The sequence below is a fragment of the Entelurus aequoreus genome, linkage group LG09, assembly GCF_033978785.1.
Source record: "Entelurus aequoreus isolate RoL-2023_Sb linkage group LG09, RoL_Eaeq_v1.1, whole genome shotgun sequence".
NCBI lineage: Eukaryota > Metazoa > Chordata > Actinopteri > Syngnathiformes > Syngnathidae > Entelurus > Entelurus aequoreus.
The window spans coordinates 77,520,308-77,540,307 of record NC_084739.1 but is presented as its reverse complement, the minus strand read 5'-3'; the positions used below and the strand labels follow the sequence as shown (position 1 = coordinate 77,540,307).

The following is a 20,000-nucleotide window of genomic DNA, read 5'->3' as shown; positions in this document are numbered from 1 at the left end:
AAACATCTGTGAAGACCAAGTCCTGCAAGAAGATGTCGTTCATATCACCACAGCTGATCTGTCATACAATACCTTGAAGAGGCACGATTACAGAAAGGATAAACCAACTGTGCTACACAGACAAGAGCATCAAGTTGCAACTACGGGCTGAATGTGAATTTGTTTTAAATACTCGAAAACATTGGACAACTGTAAGTAATCACAACAAGTTGGGTTCGCATTTTACCTAAAAAGGAAATTAGCGTTATCATCTGAAAAAGGTAAACAAGCGTGTTTGTTTAAAAAACTGGTTAAACTGAGGAAGAATAAAGGCAGATTTAAATGGTGCACTAGGATAAATTGTTTATGAGTGTGTTTACTGCATTATCAATTAGTAACTTTAGCCTGTTTGCAATATTATTGCAAATACTTTCAAAATGTGCACTTAATTCTTACTATACTTACTGTCACCAAGATTTGAGCAAACCAATGACTTGCAGTTCAGTAAAACATTTGAAAAAACATTAATGTATGATATTCTGACTACTAAATTGCATTTGTACCAAATATTGGGGTATTTTCTTAAGCAAATCTTATTTATGCAGCAAAAATAGCCCGTGATCAATCATGATTAATCACAGATCTCGAGTGGCATATATATATATTTATATCATACAGCATATATATATACATACATAGAGTATGTATATATATATAATATATATAAATTATATATAATGTTTTATGTATATACACATACAGTATATATATATATATATATATATATATATATATATATATATATATATATATATATATATATATATATATATATATATATATATATATATATATATACACTACCGTTCAAAAGTTTGGGGTCACATAGAAATGTCCTTATTTTTGAAGGAAAAGCACTGTACTTTTCAATGAAGATAACTTTAAACTAGTCTTAACTTTAAAGAAATACACTCTATACATTGCTAATGTGGTAAATGACTATTCTAGCTGCAAATGTCTGGTTTTTGGTGCAATATCTACATAGGTGTATAGAGGCCCATTTCCAGCAACTATCACTCCAGTGTTCTAATGGTACAATGTGTTTGCTCATTGGCTCAGCAGATTGAGTTTCTGGAGCATCACATTTGTGGGGTCAATTAAACGCTAAAAATGGCCAGAAAAAGAGAACTTTCATCTGAAACTCGACAGTCTATTCTTGTTCTTAGAAATGAAGGCTATTCCACAAAATTGTTTGGGTGACCCCAAACTTTTGAACGGTAGTGTCTATATATATATATATACACACAGTATATATATATATATATATATATATACATACACACACACACACACACATATATACCGTATTTCCTTAAATTGGTGCAGGGAATATAGTATTCGGACGTCTAGAATTACTGCCGGGTCAAACTCGTTTCTCAAAATAATTAACGCATGCTTGGCCTTATCGCCGGTTCAGGATTAACGCCGGATCAAATTCGTTTCGCAAAATATTAATTTTATTATCGCATGTCTATAATTTTCGCCGGGTCAAACTCGTTTCGCAAAATATTTAGCATATGTCTAGAACTTCCGCCCGGTCAAATTCGTTACGTCACGAGTGACGATTTACCTGTCCTCATTTTCAAAATGGAGGAAGCTGCTTTCAGTAGTTTGCAATCGCACAAAGGAAAAAGGATAAAGAGCTATTCAGTAGGATTTAAGGTCCAAGCTATTGAATACCGGTACGGTATGCTAAAAAGAACAGTAAGCAGCTATGTATTATTATTATACCGTAGCTGCGTGTGTCAAATACTGTATGAGTCATTAAATGACTCCCGCCTCCTGGTGGTAGAGGGCGCTAGTGATCCTTCTTGCGACTTCCAGTACTGCAGAAGAAGTGAAAACACGCAGCAACAGATTTTTTTTTTTCCCTCTCGCCTGAACTTTTAACATGGAGGATTACATACCGGTATCTAAAATAAAACAGTTTTCTAAACTGGACTTTCAATCGAAGCAGGAGGTAATAATTAAAGGAATATCTCCATCGAGACAGAGAGACTTTTAAAACTGAAGAAAGAAAATAAGGAAGACTTCTATAAACAAGTTATCGATGCTTTTGGTCAGAAGGAGCTGCAAATGGACTCCATTTATAAGTACAGGTGAGACCATAATAACGTTTTTTTTATTAAGTGTGCTTTTCATGATGGTATGCTTACATCACACTCAAAGCGCACGCCTAAATTTACCGCATTCCTTTTGGTAAACGCCGGAGTGAGAAGAGGTTTTAAAATAATTACCGCATGCACGGCCATCCCGCAGGCTTCCGGTAAACGCCGGAGTGACAGGAGGTTTTAAATTAATTAGCGCCCCTGCGGCTATTCAAGGAAATACGGTATATATATATATATATATATATATATATATATATATATATATATATATATATATATATATATATATATATATATATATATATATATAGTATGTATGTGTATATATATCAATTGACATTGTGAAAAAAAATGATGTACATTGGAGGCAGCTCGCTGGCTTGTGTGCGCTAGTTTTCTGAAACCCTTATTTTGTTAGCGCAGGCAGGATGGAGCAGCACTTTTATTGTGAGGACAGGAACTGTGCAGTCAGCCTTTACACTTTTGACAGCAGGTACAGCGGGAGAGTCTGTTGAAAAATAAAGAGCTTGTCGCGTTCCTGCCCATCGTTTATTTTCTTCACACTGAGCTCGCAGCAGCCATCGTCATCTCACAAGATCCTTGGGTGCCGTGAATGTCAATCAAGTGAAATCATAGTGAGCATTGATAATCGCTGATTTTTAAAACAATTTTTTTAATGCCTGGCTGGCGATCGACCTAATGGGCACCCCTGTTATACTGTGTTAAGAAAGTTGGATATAAATTGCTAGTTTTTGAACCCTCGACATTTTATAAACAAATTGTCCACAGCTACATTGTGGGTAACTGTGGTAAAAATGAATATTATCCTTGCTTTTGAGGTGGATGAATACACTGTCAGAAAGGCTGTGATACGGCGCGTCACACCTCGACAAACAGGCATCTTTGCCGATATTTATCCAACCACATTTCTTGCAAGATAGAAGTCACATGGCAGGGTAAAATAAAACTGCAAACAAATAAGGCCGTGTCACCAGGATAAACACCGGGTCGTATATGTTAGTGTAGACACATGGAGTCACATTCACACAATACACACAGGCGACGCCAGCCACCCAACAAGACACTATCTCCCTCTAACGTCCAGCAGACTGTGAAAGACGGGAGGAAAAGAAAACAAGAAAACGGAGAAGCGGAGCGTTTCTGACTGTCGGAGAAGATGGACTGATAGTGGCAAGCTCAAAAGGTGACAAAAAACCCCAAAAAAACCCCAAAGTCAAATATACAAAACCTCGGACAGACCAGAAAATTGTGTCAAAGTTATTGTTCACAGCAGCTTTTATTGTACATAAAATACTTTACTTTTTTTAATTTATTTTTTCATTGGTTTTAGCATCTTTAATGCAGAAAATGTATCAAAGTACTCTTCCGTATCCTTGCATTTTTCTGTATTCGGTGGATGCTCCTTAAGGATGCAAATCTAACAACAACAAAATTCAATTCATTTCCGATTCTCGGGGTAACGGCTTGATTCCGAATCGAGATTCTCGCAATATATCATTTGGTATCTAACCAACGACTGCCATTGAACATTCCAAAAATATCAACTACTCAGAAATTGAAATGGTCAAGAGCTACAAGTACTTGGGGATTGTTATTGATGAGAACTTGTCCCTTAAAATCACACATTGAAAAAGTTGTGGCTAAACTTAAAATTAAATTCTGGGTTTTGCTTCAGGAACAAGTCCTGTTTTTCCCTACAAGTTAGGAAACGCTTGATTCTGACCACTTTTATGCCTTTGCTAGATTATGGAGACTTTTTTTTTTTAATGAAAGCATCTGACACATACACTACCGTTCAAAAGTTTGGGGTCACCCAAACAATTTTGTGGAATAGCCTTCATTTCTAAGAACAAGAATAGACTGTCGAGTTTTTATTTTAAGCTTTTATTTTGAAAAGTATTATTTATGGGCGTGTGTCCGTGTGTAACCTGCGAGTGAAGGTGCACTTGCAGCGACAAGTGATGCACGGTTTACACCCGAGCCGAGATGCTAAAAAAAGAAAAGTTGATGACGAATGCCGTGTTTTCAACAAGACATGGACTGCCAAGCAACGTTCCCTCTAAGGTGCTGCTCAAGCGTCCGCTGCGCACAGCAAATATATGCCGCGCACCAAATCAAATCCCATCTGAATTCTAAACAAAATAAACACATTTATTCTGTGTAATTTTGCAATGCAACTTTGAGTGACAGTGACAACAAGCGGCCCTAACGGTGTTCGTCAACACCGTTCAATTGAACACCGTTCAATTATTGTAACGTCTATCGAGATGCTTCGAGGACAGGAAATATATCGATCACTTTATAGAGCAAAACTTTTTATATTCGGACATAACCACACCAAAAACATGAGTAAAACACTACTATCTCGAAAAACTAGTCATTTTTTACCGTACAAACCAGGCCAAAACCAACTTGTCATCTGTCACCAACACGCATACCACTAAACCACTGGTGCGTTTATGGCCACACAAAAAGTCGGACAACTCAAACACCACACAAAGTTACACTATGACTCCTCAGTCATACGTGTGCTTATTTTACTGTCATTTATTATTAATGTTAATTTATTTATATTAGTCATGGAATGCTGTTACACACACTATGTTGAAGTATTACTATTATTATTAAGGGACGGCGTGGCGAAGTTGGTAGAGTGGCTGTGCCAGCAATCGGAGTGTTGCTGGTTACTGGTGTTCAATTCCCACCTTCTACCTTCCTAGTCACGTCCGTTGTGTCCTTGGGCAAGACACTTCACCCTTTGCCTCTGATGGCTGCTGGTTAGCGCCTTGCATGGCAGCTCCCGCCATCAGTGTGTGAATGTGTGTGTGAATGGGTAAATGTGGAAATACTGTCAAAGCGCTTTGAGTACCTTGAAGGTAGAAAAGCGCTATACAAGTATAACCCATTTATTTATCATTATTAATTATTATTATTATTATTATTATTTATCTTACGGTATATATCAAAAATAATATTGAGCAAAATTTAATTGAAATATTGTCGATGTGGCCCTCCAGCAGTGCTCGGGTTGCTCATGCGGCCCCCGGTAAAAATTAATTGCCCACCCCTGGACTAGAGTGTTACCAAACACTGAGCTATCCACTTTGATGCACACACTTAATGGTTAGAGGGCCCAATAAGGCTTCATAGGCTACAATCTACAAAAAGTCTGATTCTTTCGAAATCTGACTTTTTACAACTGACTATTTACACTGCATGTAAAATGTGATATTTATCAGATTCCAGTATAAATGCGCACAGGCTCCAATGTGGTCCCGACATCATTTGCATGCGCAGTTTGATAAAGTGAAAACAAAAGAAGTTGACCGGATTCCGTAAACGAACAAGAAAGTAGCTATTACTACTACAAAATAAAATATAAGTCGCCACACTTTAAAAATGAGTATTATTTACTTGGAAATAAATATGTATGGTTAAATATAAATAGTGTTATATTTTTGAGAGGGTTCTAATCTTTTAATGGCTATTAAACAGAGGCAACACTGACATCAGCAAGGATCTACATTAGCTTTATTTTTCAACTCACTTACATAAGCAACTTACAGAATGTACGTAACATTTAAGCAAATACGCCACAGCGTCAATTCCGGTCCATCAACAACCGCTATTTCTTCTGACTCAAAATATATTTTCATTTGTCACATATAGCCTATTGTTGACGCACTATTGACTAGTGATGTACCGAAAATTTGGCCGCCGAAAAAAAGACTTTGCTCACCCAAACCGGATGTTGTGACAAAGGATTTACTTAGTTGGTCCAAAGATGACGAAAAAGTCGCATTCGGGTCGTGTTCAGGTGGCATTTCGGTTTAGACTTAAGTCACATTTGAAAAGATCAGATTCCAAACGGATTTGGACTACTTCCTGATGTGGCATGAATCCTATGCAAAAACATCATTCAAGCGTTTAAATTGGCAAAATAAACTTGGATCCGTGTCACTTGAGGGTAAAAAAATCAGATTTGGTGTGCAGCGTAAACAAGGCCTTATTTCCACAGGGTTGGGATTTTGGCCAAGATTCTCTTCTCTGTCATCATGTTCATCCATCTTTCTCGCCTTGTTGATTTGATTGAACATGCGACTGTCACAAGCCTACCCCCGGGTGTTGCCCAATCCAAATCGCTGAAGTAGTGGCAGCACTGGTGAGGCTTTTTTTTATAGAGGACAAAAACTGGGGAAAGAAAACGGTACTTCCAGTAAAAAATGGGAAGCTCCTAATTTTAATGGCATGTGTCCACTTTGGATTATTTCTAAAAAAAAAACAACACGTCCAGGCAACTTCAACCCTAAACTAACACCCTCCCTTCCACATCATACCTCTTCGGATTGTAAATAATCAAATGTAGACACTTTTTCTTATACTTTCTGATCTCTCTCTCTGTGTCCACTACCTGCTGTACATATCCTACCAAGTCAGTCCTACACTGTTCCAATGTCCATTTCTCTGATGATGCAATTGTTGATGACTGAAGTGTTGATACCAACCAATCCTAACCCCCCCCCCCCCCCCCATATCCCACACCCCGGATTGTAAATAATGTAAATAATTCATTGTATATACTCTGATGATTATCTTGTGTGATGACTGTATTATGACTGTATTATGAAAATAGTATATATCTGTATCATGAATCAATTTAAGTGGACCCCGACTTAAACAAGTTGAAAAACTTATTTGAGTGTTACCATTTAGTGGTCAATTGTACGGTATATGTACTTCACTGTGCAATCTACTAATAAAAGTTTCAATCAATCAATCAATTGAGGGGGGTCCTCACAATGTTTGGGCTCACTCAAGCTGAATGGGCCACGCTGGGCAATTAGGACGTTCACTACAACTAATCACTGTAAAAACAACACAAGGAGCCCTGATTGCACGGGAATTTTAAGTGACAAAGAAAGTGACAACGAGCCGAGGACGGGGTGTTGACTGAACGTGCGATTGTTGAAATCCACGCAAGCGAGATGGGCCGACGGCGCGAAAACAAAGTGAGCGATGACAGTGAAAGACAGAGTGAGGCGTCGAGTGCGAGGGACAAGACGAAGGTGGAGAATCTGTGAGTGGCAGATTGGACTTGGCGATAAGTACCTTTGACGTGGAGTGAGCTCTTGGTGGACCACAAGTGCAGCTCAGCCAGGCAGAACGCCATCTGACGGACGGGCGTAACCCGATTCTGCCGAGGCCAAGATGTGAAAGCGGGAGCGTCCCAGGACAACTGCAGATGTGTATCTGGATGTGGTAACACAAGAGATTGACAAGAAGAGGTGGAAAAGGTCAAGTCTGTGGGCATATTGGGAGGACGTGACAGACTTGTTTTATGATGACTTGGTACGTAATGACGGGACAGCAATATGGGGTGATGCGTCTTAGATTGTACCCTGCTCATCATCATATCTTATCGGACCAGACGGAGAGCCAAGTCGTTGTTAATGACATGGACCTGGTTTAAAAGGCATTGTTCCTTGATGTGGTGAAGGTCTTGTTGGGGTTCAACACAGTTTTTAGGCCCCACCTTGCCATGTTTGGTCTGTTTTGCATACCCGAACCCCTACCCTGTTCAGTGTGGTCACCATTCTATTCTGTTTAGTGCCGTTCCTGGTGTAAACATTTCTTTAGGATGTCGGCTCAGGGATCGACTGTGTTTCTCAGGTGGTTTTCCTGTATTACGCAAAACCAACTTTTCTTACCTATTGGTACCTGTTCTTGGGTATTTAGGAACTGCATAAGTCTCGAAAATGTGAAATCCAACTATGGAGGCATGGCGGAGATATTAATAAAACAATCTTGCATTTCTTCATACTTCCTCCAAACGAGCCATTTGGAATTTGCCCAATTTCTGATGTTTTTCCCAACTGTGACGTCAGCGGATAGCTTAATGTAAGGTAACGTATTACCCAAAGATCTTTGCACAAGTGCGCCATTGTAGTCTGACGCTGTAGTCACTAAGCGCTTTCTTTTTCCTCTATCCTCTTGTTGTGGGGCAGACCGGCTCATACAAAACCCAAAACCAGTGAAGTTGGCACGTAGTGTAAATCGTAAATCAAAACAGAATACAATGATTTGCAAATCCTTTTCAACTTATATTCAATTGAATAGACTGCAAAGACAAGATATTTAATGTTCGAACTGAGAAACGTAATTTTTTTTGGCAAATAATCATTAACTTAGAATTTAATGGCAGCAACACATTGCAAAAAAGTTGGCACAGGGGCATTTTTACCACTGTGTTACATGACCTTTCCTTTTAACAACACTCAGTAAACGTTTGGGAACTGAGGAGACCAATTTTTGAAGCTTTTCCGGTGGAATTCTTTCCCATTCTTGCTTGATGTACAGCTGAAGTTGTTCAAGAGTGCCACACATTTTCAATGGGACACAGGTCTGGACTACAGGCAGGCCAGTCTAGTACCCGCACTCTTTTACTATTACGTCCTGGGCATGACGGCAGTGGAGGCTCCTCTATGGGGTCTTGGGGCACAAGGAGGTTAACCCCTTTACTACTGTTACCCCAGGTGGCCCTTGGCAAAGGCCTAGTACCTGACTGCCCCCTAGCCAGGGATACGGTGTAGTCCTCAACGACGGAGCAGGCGGAGGACGGTAGATGTAAGAACTACCACAACGGCTGCGATGGCGGAAGAAGGCACTCCCACATCCATGTGGGCCCAGTTATGGGGAAATAACAACCCAAGACCTCAACGGTGGAACAGGCGGAGGATGATTGCTAACCCTTGGAGCGTCACAACGGCTGGGATGGCGGATGAAGGCTGCAGCAGAAAAGGGTCCCCAGTCGTCTTGGACTCCATGCCACTGGACCCTGACTTGGATCTGTCAATGATCGTGTGGTGACTGTCTGTGCACCAGTCTCCCCACGTTAAACAAAGTCACACACAGGCATCCTCCATAAAGGGATACACCCCTTCCAGGAGGATCGTCATACTCGCTTTGTCAGTAGACTTAATATGGAAGCGCTAAATTGTACAACATCACTGATGGGGAGAAGACGCAGTAAATAAAACCGCACACAAAACAGCGCATCCTAATGAAACGTTCAAAAAGCGGCTAGAAACTGTCTGTAAAATATAATCTATGCAAAAGAACCACCACTACATTTTATGGAGACAACAAGGAAGTGTTTTAAATGCAGAAAAAAAATCTAAATATATGACCCCTTTAACATGTCAATTAAATAAAGCAAATGGTTAATATTGCAATAAAATGCCAAAATTTAGGCTCTACTTTGATTTAGGGCTGGGCGATATATCGAATATACTCGATATATCGCGGGTTTGTCTCTGTGCGATATAGAAAATGACTATATGGTGTAGGGCTGCAACTAATGATTAATTTGATAATCGATTAATCTGTCGAATATTACTTCGCTTAATCGATTAATAATCGGATAAAAGAGACAAACTACATTTCTATCCTATCCAGTATTTTATTGGAAAAAAAACAGCATACTGACACCATACTTATTTTGATTATTTTTTCTCAGCTGTTTGTAAATTGTGCAGTTTATAAATAAATGTTTATTAAAAAAAAAATAATAATATTTTTTTCAAATAAAAAAAAAAACAACAACAAAAAACTCTGCGCATAGCATAGATCCAACGAATCGATGACTAAATTAATCGGCAACTATTTTTAAAGTAGATTTTAATCGATTTAATCGATTAGTTGTTGCAGCCCTAACATGGTGATATTCGAGTATACGTCCTCACGCAGTTGCTTTTAGCTGCGGGCATTACACTACATGCGTTTCTCACTCTTTCTTGTCTCTCCTTCTCACAGAGACATAAAACAAGCGCACCTTGTTACATACTGTCACGCGTGCAATACGCCCTCGCTGAGCAGAGAGGTAGCAGCATAGGTAAAGTTAGCTGTCGTGCTTGCGGTGCGGTGCGAGTGGTAATACGAGAGAAAGAAGGTGCGAATCTGGTAACAAATGGAGGAAGAATAAATAATTCCCAAGAAAAACAGCACGGGGTCCATCGTCTGACGGTGGTTTGGCTTCAAGCGGGAGGATGTTGAACAGACAACCGTAATATGTCAAGTATGCGGCAAAAGCGTTGCTACAAAAAGTAGCAGCACTGCTAATTTGTAGCATCATTTGAAAAGTCACCCGCTAGAGAATGAAGAGTGCTTGAAACTCTGCATGTCAACATCTCCGTTCGGTGCCACACCCACAAAATGCAGAAGCAACCTGCACATCAACACCATTTCCAGATCAACACCGTATGAAAAAACTAGTCAACAACAGAAGGAGATAACGTCCACAGGAACCTACCACATAGCGAAGGACATGCAGTATTTGATTTCCTATTATGCAGCTCATTTTTATTTGACAGTTATTGAAATATCTTGTGTGACATCATGCACAAAAGTGCACTTTGTTTTAAACTATTTTAGTGGCGTTCTGTACAAAAAGTGCACTTTAATTTAGTGTGGTTTTGATATGTCATCTTAGTGACATCATGCACAAAAGTGCACTCATAGCTTGTTTTAAAATGTCTCTGACAATCTTGCACTTTCTGTTTTGGAAATGACATGAATGTTTGTGCCACTGCTTAATAACTGTTTAATAAATACAGTTTTGGTCAATTGACTTAGTTGTGATTTCCCTCTCTGCATGAAAGTTTAAAATGAGCATATATTAATGCAGTATGAACAAGAATGTTTTAATGTAGACACATAGAATCATCATACTGCTGTGATTACATGCATCAAGTGTTCATTCAAGGCTAAGGCAAAATATCGAGATATATATCGTGTATCGTGATATGGCCTAAAAATATCGAGCTATTAATAAAAGGCCATATCGCCCAGCCCTAGTTCGATTATTGTAGTGAACTGGTACCTGAAGGTATGCGAGTACCATTGTAGTGAACTGGTACCAGAAGGTATGAGAGTACCATTGTAGTGAACTGGTACCTGCAGGTATGCGAGCACACACTGAAAACAAGGTGAAGGCATGACAAGACAACAGAAAACGTGAAGTCAATACTGGGACCCGGTCACGGGCGGCGGCGACGCTCACGTTCACGCATAACGAGCGTGCACTGACGGACACGCACTTGGGGAGATGACATTTCACACAAAGCAGGCAACATTCCACACATCTGTGCGTGAAAACACAACTACAACAGGCGCAGGTCACCCTTCTTCTTATGTCAACTCCATCAAAGGGCTTAGGTTAGCGCAGGGGTGGGAGGATGAACTCGGGTTTTACACTTAAAGTTACGGAGGCATTACTTTCTCAAAAGGCATAAAGGCTTTTTGAAGATGTGATGGAGTGGCAGATGCCAGAATATTCCAGGATAAGAAAGTAAATGACGCTGGGGGGCGTTCATATTGACCGTGAGATTCTGCTGCACATGGAGTCAAAGGTAAAGCAGTCATATTGCTGTGTCAGCACTCCAGCTCCCTGTCCTCTCTTTCTTATTTTCTCTCCGCTAGAGTCGTTCTTATCTGTCGCTTATATTCCTCCCGGTGCTGGGATGGAGGAATATCTCCTTTTGCCACTCAACCCCCAAAACTACAAATCCTAACAAAAATAGGACGAGATAACGTTACTGGTGCCATGGAAACGCTGCAGCTAGCAAGGCACGGCTGCCACGGCAGAACGAGTTTACTGACATAAGAGGATTCTTCAGTCCTCTGCTAAAGAGCTGCTTTGGGGGCACTCCTTTGAGATAGCTTTTTTTAGTTGCACGCAAGGTAAGTGTAAAAGTTTGCAGGAACCTCGTTCTTGCAAGGCGGTTAAAATAAGACAGAAGGCTGTTTGTTTTGGATGAGAACGATACCAAAGGTTCAGACAAGGTTTGTGTTGCAGTTGTTTATTGTTGTGTGCTAACAATAAGTATTGTCTTTGTAAAGCTGCAACGCCAACATTGTGCATGCATATAGAGGTAGATGAAGCTGCTTGATACTGGCCACTCCTAATACTTTAAATTAGGCCTGGGCGATAAATCGATTTTATCAATAAATTCTAGTTTTTTTGTTGCAGACAATTTTTGTAAAAATAAAAAGCTATGTTATTCTCTTGCTAAGGCCACATTTTTGTAGTTTGCACCCTCCCCCTTATTTTCTTAGCAGAGATGCACACGCCTAGCACAACATGACTAATGCTAGGCGAGGCAACTTTATTTGTATAGCACTTTTCATACACAAGGCAGACTCAAAGTGCTTCACAGACAACAAAGTGAAATGAAAGAAAATAAAAGCAAAATTAAAATGCAGACAATAAAAATAAAAACAGTGCGGACGTTAAAAGTTAAAAGATTTAGCTGAAAGCTAAGGTGAACATAAAAGTTTTCAGTCTTGTTTTAAAAGTAGTCAGAGTTGGGGAAAGTCTGACATCTTCCGGAAGTTTATTCCAGCTATTTGTTGCATAGTGACTGAATGATGCTCTCCCTTGATTTGAGTTTACTCTGGGAACCACTAACAGATTGGTCTCAGAAGATCTTAGTGATCTAGAGGGCTTATATAGTGGGAGCATATCAGTGATATACTTGGGCCCTAGACCATGTAGTGATTTATATGTGAGCAGGAGGATTTTGAAATCAATTCTCTGATGTACAGGGAGCCAATGTAAGGATTTAAGAATTGGTGTAATGTGCTCACATTTTTTGGTCTTTGTTAGAACTCTAGCAGCAGCGTTCTGAACAAGCTGTAGCTGCCTGACAGTTTTTTTTGGGAAGACCTGCAAGGAGACCAATACAATAGTCTAGCTTACTGGTAATAAAGGCATGTACAAGTTTTTCTAAGTCTTGAGCTGAGATGAGCCCTCTAAGTCTTGTTACATTTTTGAGGTGATAGTAGGCCGGTTTTGTTATTGATTTGATGTGACAGTCGAAATGTAAATCAGAATCTAAAATAACCCCAAGATTTCTGGCTTTATTTGAGGTTTTCAGGGACAGTGATTGAAGGTGTTGGATGACTTTAAACCTTTCTTTTTTTAGCACCAAAAACAATTATCTCAGTTTGCTAACACAAACATGAGCAAGACATTGGTTCCAAAACACAATAATAGTGTTGGTAGTGGTTCTGATTTGTGGTTACAGGCATGGGACAAGTGACTGCACGCTGCAAAGTTTGTTTAGAAAAAAGACAACACCACAACAAAATTATTCCAGCTAGGGCTGCAACAACTAATCGATTAAACTAAAGAGACCTCTCAAAGCTTTATTTTTATTTACACAAGTATTTTATTCAAGACAGACGATTTAAGTTTGTACTTTATCAAACGCAAATGTTGGGAGTTTATTTATTTGGATGCAATATGTTACATTTTTGTTCTGAGAAGTTTTGTCTCCCCAAGGACACTCTAAATGAAATAACTTCATTTGTTTAGGACAATGCAAATTAATCAATATATAAGCAAAAGCATCACAGTAAATATGCCAGAATTATCTACAATAGCTCATTTTTATCTGTTAGTTTTTTTTTTCCAAGTCTAATTCATTTTTTTTTCCAAAAAGAACCCACTTTATGAAAACTAATATTTTGCAAAGACTAAGATGCAGTGCAATTTCAAACTACCGTATTTTCCAGACCATTATTTGGTGTGTATGTCAACAGAAGGGTTCCCAAAGGGAGACAACTGATAGAAATATTAGAAGTTTTTCATGGTTGTTTGGGAACATTTCACGGACAAACACAGTGCATACATACACTACAACAGATGGACTGCTGCCATTCAGATTTCTGGCTGGGATTACTGAGGTCTACCTGCCCCCCCTCCCCGCACAGCTCTGTGGGGGGCGTACTGTGCAAGTGAAAGGGGTGGGGCTTGTGTACACTGTCTTTACATTGTGAAGAAGCTGCTTCAACATCAAAAAGAAAGGGTGGGTGGGGTGGGGCATGAGACTCGTCTTTCAAAAGAAACAACAACCGTGTCTCGTCCCCTCTGGGTGGTCACATAGGTGCAATGTTTGTGTGGCAAAGTCACAGACAATGAAGTCAAGTCAATATTTGAGAAGGTATCAAATGAAACAATAGACATTTTTTGACTTGTCACAAATTTTAACAGTCAAATAACACAATGAGTGGAAACACTGAAGCACTTACTGTAGATGCAGTTGCTGGCTTTATATCTTGTGCAAGAAGTCCACGTTGTTAGACCTCTTTAAACAGTCAACGAGGCCAGGTCCTTCTGAAAGATTTAACATTTATTCAACAAAAGGTCACGAGTGAAAATTACAGCACCGGTTTCAATCAGCAATTTAGCTCGCTACCGCCAGGAGGAATGGGCCTTGTTCAATAATTCTTTGTTCTTACAGTCCGCAAGACAAGAAAAAGTTAATTTGGTCCAGGGAATCTCGTTCATGGCCAGACGAGTCCTCAGGAAGCTAGGGGCGAATTTAAAGGAATAATAGTCCAGGTGGCTTGGCACAGCAAGGCCATCGGGAGGCGCCGAAGTGGAGCCGTCGGAATTTGTAGGACTGATTAAAACTACAGGATGTGTAATTATCATAATATTAATTTTAAATGTACGCGACACAGAGTCAACACTTGTACAGTCCTGTACAGTGATTAGGAATAGCCATAACAAGTTTCATGATATTTTCACAAGGAGGGTCCTGTTAGAAGTCAGGGTGACAGGTCAGGTCGGAGTTTAAAACTGCACACAGCGTGTTTAAATGTATATTTGCTACAATATTCTAACAGTCTTGAACTTTCTATGATTTCTAGTAGAGACGTTTTTAATCGGCCGATAAATTCTTTAAAATGTAATATCGGAAATTATCTGTATCGGTTTCAAAAAGTAAAATTAATGACTTTTTAAAACGTCGCTGTACGGAGCGGTACATATCCGGTAAAACACGGACGTAGGGAGCAGTACAGAGCAGTTGCGTCTCCCAGTCAGCAGCCCCTCCCCTCTTCCACACACAACACAGGAGTTGACGACTGCAGCATGAGAGGTTTACTGGCGACGCTTGATGACCTCATCAAACCGCCGCGAGCGCATCATAACAACAACAAGAGTGTGTTGTTGCCGGTGCTGTAGCTGTGGCTACCGCCTGTAATGCCCCTACGCTGTCCTTAAGTTGTTTTTTGGTGACACCCAGTGGCCACAATAATTCATGACGTTAAGCTCATGATACAGTAAGTTGAATGATGCGGACACTTCTGTTACTTGGTACTTTCTAATACGCTTCTCTGCCTTGGAGACCTTGTATGTGAAAGTGGTACACAACTATATTTATTTGATACTTGTTTATGTTGACAAATGTGCTGTTTTAGACGGCAATATTGTTCAATGATTTTTACGTATGTCGAGCTATTGCGTGCTTAGCTGTTGTGTAGCTGCTAGCTCTGAGTAGCCTATAGCCTAGCATGTTTACCTTTTGCAAATGACTTGACTAAAATAAAAGACCGACATTGTGTTTTTATCGGAGGACATTTAGATTTTAACTGACTGTCCAGCTTTGTACAATCACACATGTTATCACACACTAGTAAACACGCTGCAGGACTGCTTGTATCGCACATGTTATCACACACTAGCAAACACGCTGCAGGACTGCTTGTATCGCACGTGATCACACACTAGTAAACACGCTGCAGGACTGCCTGCATCGCACATGTTATCACACAGCAGTAAACACGCTGCAGGACTGCTTGTATCGCACATGTTATCACACACTAGTAAACACGCTGCAGGTTTGCTTGTTTCGGAGCGCTTACATCAGAGATTTTAAATGAGAGCTGATATAATCTGATATTTGTTTTTTGCTGATATTGGACCAGGATCCAATATCCATATCGGCTCTCAGGACACCCTTAGTCCACAGTATTGAAGGTTCCATTTTGTGTATGTGCTGTGTACACATAATGGGGATTGCACCACCTGGCCTGCTAAACTGCAGCAAAAATGAAGTTTAAAGTAAAGAAGCACATGACTTAGCTACGATGCCAAGAGGTTATCTCGCTTTTTAAGCACCGCCAACCGGTGGAAGTTAAGACAAGAGATGCAACAGATAAGTTAAATGGGTTTTAACGGAATTAATGAATAATTTGTGAAGGCGATCATATTTGCCGATTACCTTTCGGGGTGCTGAGCGCGGCGAGAGATGAGCCTAGAATGAAAAAAGGAACACTTCTTAAGTCAGTTTGACATCTGTGGAATTCTTCTTCACAGGTATTTCGCACACAAACACAGAAGATGGCAGCTGGCACGGAGAATTGTGTCAAAAGCTATGTTGCCAAGGGACTGACACACGCTCACACATACTATACGTCCGGTCTTCAAAACCCAAAATCAACCCAGCAAATGGAGACTAAGGCTCTCTGACAACCATTTCAAGACCTGGAACTGGCGAGAACGACACAAAAAGCGCCACTTTTCTTCACAAGGATTATGAGTCATTTTTCATTTTAAATGAGAATATACGAACATCCTGGCAGTCGGCATCCCAATGACAGCAGACATTGTACAGTAAGTGATGTTTTATTATGTCTGTTGGCTCTCATGAAGTCTGCAGTGAATAATAATCAGTGATGAAGAAAAAAAAAGCAAACATCGTGATGCGTTTTTTAAATGAATGCGCCGCGTATGCTTAAAATGATCAAATTGCGTAAATATTAAATATTATTGAAAATGTGCCCGTTACTACAACACATATATGTATATAAAACCCTAATGGATGTGTTTAAATGTTTTTTCGGGGCTTTATAGGCAGAATTGAACGGCTACCGTAGGCTCCATTGTAACTGGACTTTTGATAGACTTGATTTAATATTTAGAACGCATTTTTTTAAAAACCCTTTCGTAATCATGTCTTTCATAACTATTGTGAACTTTAGGCAAAATTCACAAAAAAGTGCTTATGTCATTAATATGATTTTTTTTCTACATTTAAAATACTTCCTTATGGTCTATATACCATGTAATGGTGGTTCTTTGGTCAAAATGTTGCATAGATGATGTTTTACAGACCATCTTCAAGCGGGTTTCTGACCGTCCGTTTTGTGGGCGGTCTTATTTACGTGCCTCCACTTTGTCTTCTCCCCGTCTTCCATGTTGTAGTTTTTAAATCGCGTCCATATGGAGTCTATGGACAGATAAGTTAGAAATATACGCTACTTTGTATTAGAAATGGCAACAGCGGAGGATGCATGTGCATGTACGAGCCAGTCTGCCCCACAACAAGAGGATAGAGAAAAAGGAGTTTATTGGCTACAGCCCGGAATAAAATGGCGGACCCGTGCAAAGCACTTTGGGTATATTTTCACCATATATTGATAATAAACCTCACATGACTGAGCAAATGCCAAACGGCTCGTTTAGGGGACGTATGAAGGAAGGCAAAATTGTTTATTAATTATCTCTGCAATGCCTCCAAAGTTTGATTTAAAAATTCCGGGACTAATGCAGATCCCAAATACACAAAATGGTAAGAAAAATGGTTTTGCATAATAGGTCCCCTTTAAGGTTCATGCTTTGCTTTGTTTATGACACCCATTCAATACGCACACATCTACCGTAAATGCCGGACTTAAGGCTCTACTTTTTTTCCTACACTTTGAGCCCTGCGGCTTATACAACGGTGCAGCACATTGTTTTTTTCTTTGCTAGCGACCATAAGGTTTTGTGTTCAATAGTTTTCACTAAACTCCAGCAGACGCTAAAATGGTGTTTTATTGTTTGTGCTATAGTGCCATGTTTTGGACGAGTTTGCTCACTGTACTTTCTCTTTTAAAGCCTTAAACCGGAAGTACAACCGTCTATAGAATTTCTCCTCGAAAAGATTATTCATTCATCACTCCAAGCAACATTTGTACGTTTACAAAAAAACTAAAACAATTCCTATTTACTGCACCCTCCCATGTGTGATGTCTGTAGGAGTGTTTTCATGCATATATGTACGTGCTATCTTAATGTATTCAAACTAGCGTTGTTAGCATTGGCTAATATGCGAACACAATGTCTGTGTTCGTATTATTAACTTACAATGGCATTCTTTTTATATTGTTTCAGTTTCGTAAATTCACCAAAACGTCACCGTGGAGTTATTGAGTCTGTTTAGCTGATTGGAGAGGTACCATATTTTTAGGAGTATAAGTCGCTCCGGAGTATAAGTCGCACCGGCCGAAAATACATAATAAAGAAGGAAAAAAACATACATAAGTCGCACTGGAATATAAGTCACATTTTTGGGGGAAATTTATTTGATAAAACCCAACACCAAGAATAGACATTTGAAAGGCAATTTAAAATAAATAAAGAATAGTGAACAACAGGCTGAATAAGTGTATGTTATATGACGCATAAATAACCAACTGAGAATGTGCCTGGTATGTTAACATATTCATGTTATGGTAAGAGTCATTCAAATAATTATAACATATAGAACATGCTATACGTTTACCAAACAATCTGTCACTCCTAATCGCTAAATCCCATGAAATCTTATACATCTAGTCTCTTACGTGAATGAGCTAAATAATATTATTTGATATTTTACGGTAATGTGTTAATAATTTCACACATAAGCCGCTCCTGAGTATAAGTCGCACCCCCGGCCAAACTATGAAAAAAACTGTGACTTATCTCAGTCTACCCCAGGGCAGCTGTGGCTACGAAAGTAGTTTACCACCACCAGGTGTGAATGAATGATGGGTTTTTAACATGTAAAGCGACTTTGGGTACTTAGAAAAGCGCTATATAAATCCCAGGTATTATTATTATTATTATTATAGTCCGAAAAATACGGATAGTTTTCGCTGCTAGCGGGTCCATGACGATGACTTCTGTTTGGTTTAATGAGCCGTTTTACTGCCGTATTAAAGGCACCGTTTGGAAACAATTATAGTATGTAAAGGAATATTTACAAAATATTTCTGTGTAAATAACTCACTTCACAACAGATATATCTGTGACTTATAGTCCGGTGCGGCTAATACATGGAAAAATCTATTTTTCTCTAAAACTTAGTGGGTGTGGCTTGTATACCGGTGCGCTCTATAGTTCGGAAAATATGGTATTTCCTTTGCCTTTAGTTGTAGCTCAGCTCAACAGTACATAATAAATACAATATCCTGTAGAGGTGGCGAGCAAGGCCAGTTCTCATCACGTTGTTATCAAGTTCTCTCCTCTTCACTAGCTGAGGACCTGAGGCACATCAAAACTCGACCTGTTTGAGAACAGAGACAAAGAACCAGGTGAGGGGATGTCACGACTACGAGGCCTGGCGGCGGCGTGTACGTTTACAGGTTGTGCTACAGTGTATCTTCCCCACTGTGAAGTAGAGTGGAGGGTGGGCAAAGTGGCGCCAGGCAGCGGGCCCAGAGCCTTTTCATTCACTCAAAGAGCGCGCAGAGTCCCGAGGGAGGACCATTCAGCTGTGGGTGGGGGAGAAGAAAAGAGGCGATGGACAGGTGGAACAAAATGAGGTGAAGGTAATACGGCTAAGGTGAGGTGACAGGTACAGTCACTCTGTATGCATGTGCACGTCTGTGTCTTTTACAAGACGTGTCAATCAGCGGCAGGGGGAAGCTGGCCTCTGGGCAAGTCGCCACTCCGCATACGTGTGTGTGTGTTTAGGGAATGTGTGACGGAAACGACTCACTCGCTGGGAATAGCATTCTAGGTTCGGGGGGCATGCAGGGGTAAAAAGTTCAGATGCCAAAACTGAGGTTTTTTTCCCTCCTTTAGAAGTTAGACACTCGCTTAGACTACGAGGTCAAAAGGTTGACAAAAAAAAATGTAAACCGCCTACTACTGTGCAACCTGGATGTACAAACTTAATTGGTTCTTGAACATAGTTTCCTAAATCGAAAAGGTTGTATAATGAAACAAAGTTC

At 39.9% G+C, this 20,000-nt stretch overlaps 1 protein-coding gene across 6 annotated transcripts in view; it reads right to left on the bottom strand.

Moving 5' to 3' along the window:
- wdpcp (WD repeat containing planar cell polarity effector) overlaps positions 1–20,000 on the bottom strand; it is a 189,447-nt gene that overhangs the window by 142,287 nt on the left and 27,160 nt on the right. For 3 of the 6 annotated variants that reach the window (XR_009827347.1, XR_009827350.1, XR_009827349.1), the window contains exons 3-5: positions 16,241–16,273; positions 14,262–14,346; positions 7,281–7,421 (exon numbers count right to left, since the gene is read on the bottom strand). Coding sequence is in view for 1 of the 6 variants with exons in the window: in XM_062059490.1 (XP_061915474.1) it covers positions 7,281–7,421 (141 nt within the window). In the remaining 5 variants the exon portion in view is untranslated. Of the gene's footprint in view, positions 1–7,280; positions 7,422–14,261; positions 14,347–16,240; positions 16,274–17,080; positions 17,249–20,000 lie in introns of all 6 variants that reach the window. The other 3 variants (XR_009827351.1, XR_009827348.1, XM_062059490.1) reach the window with 3 other exon arrangements.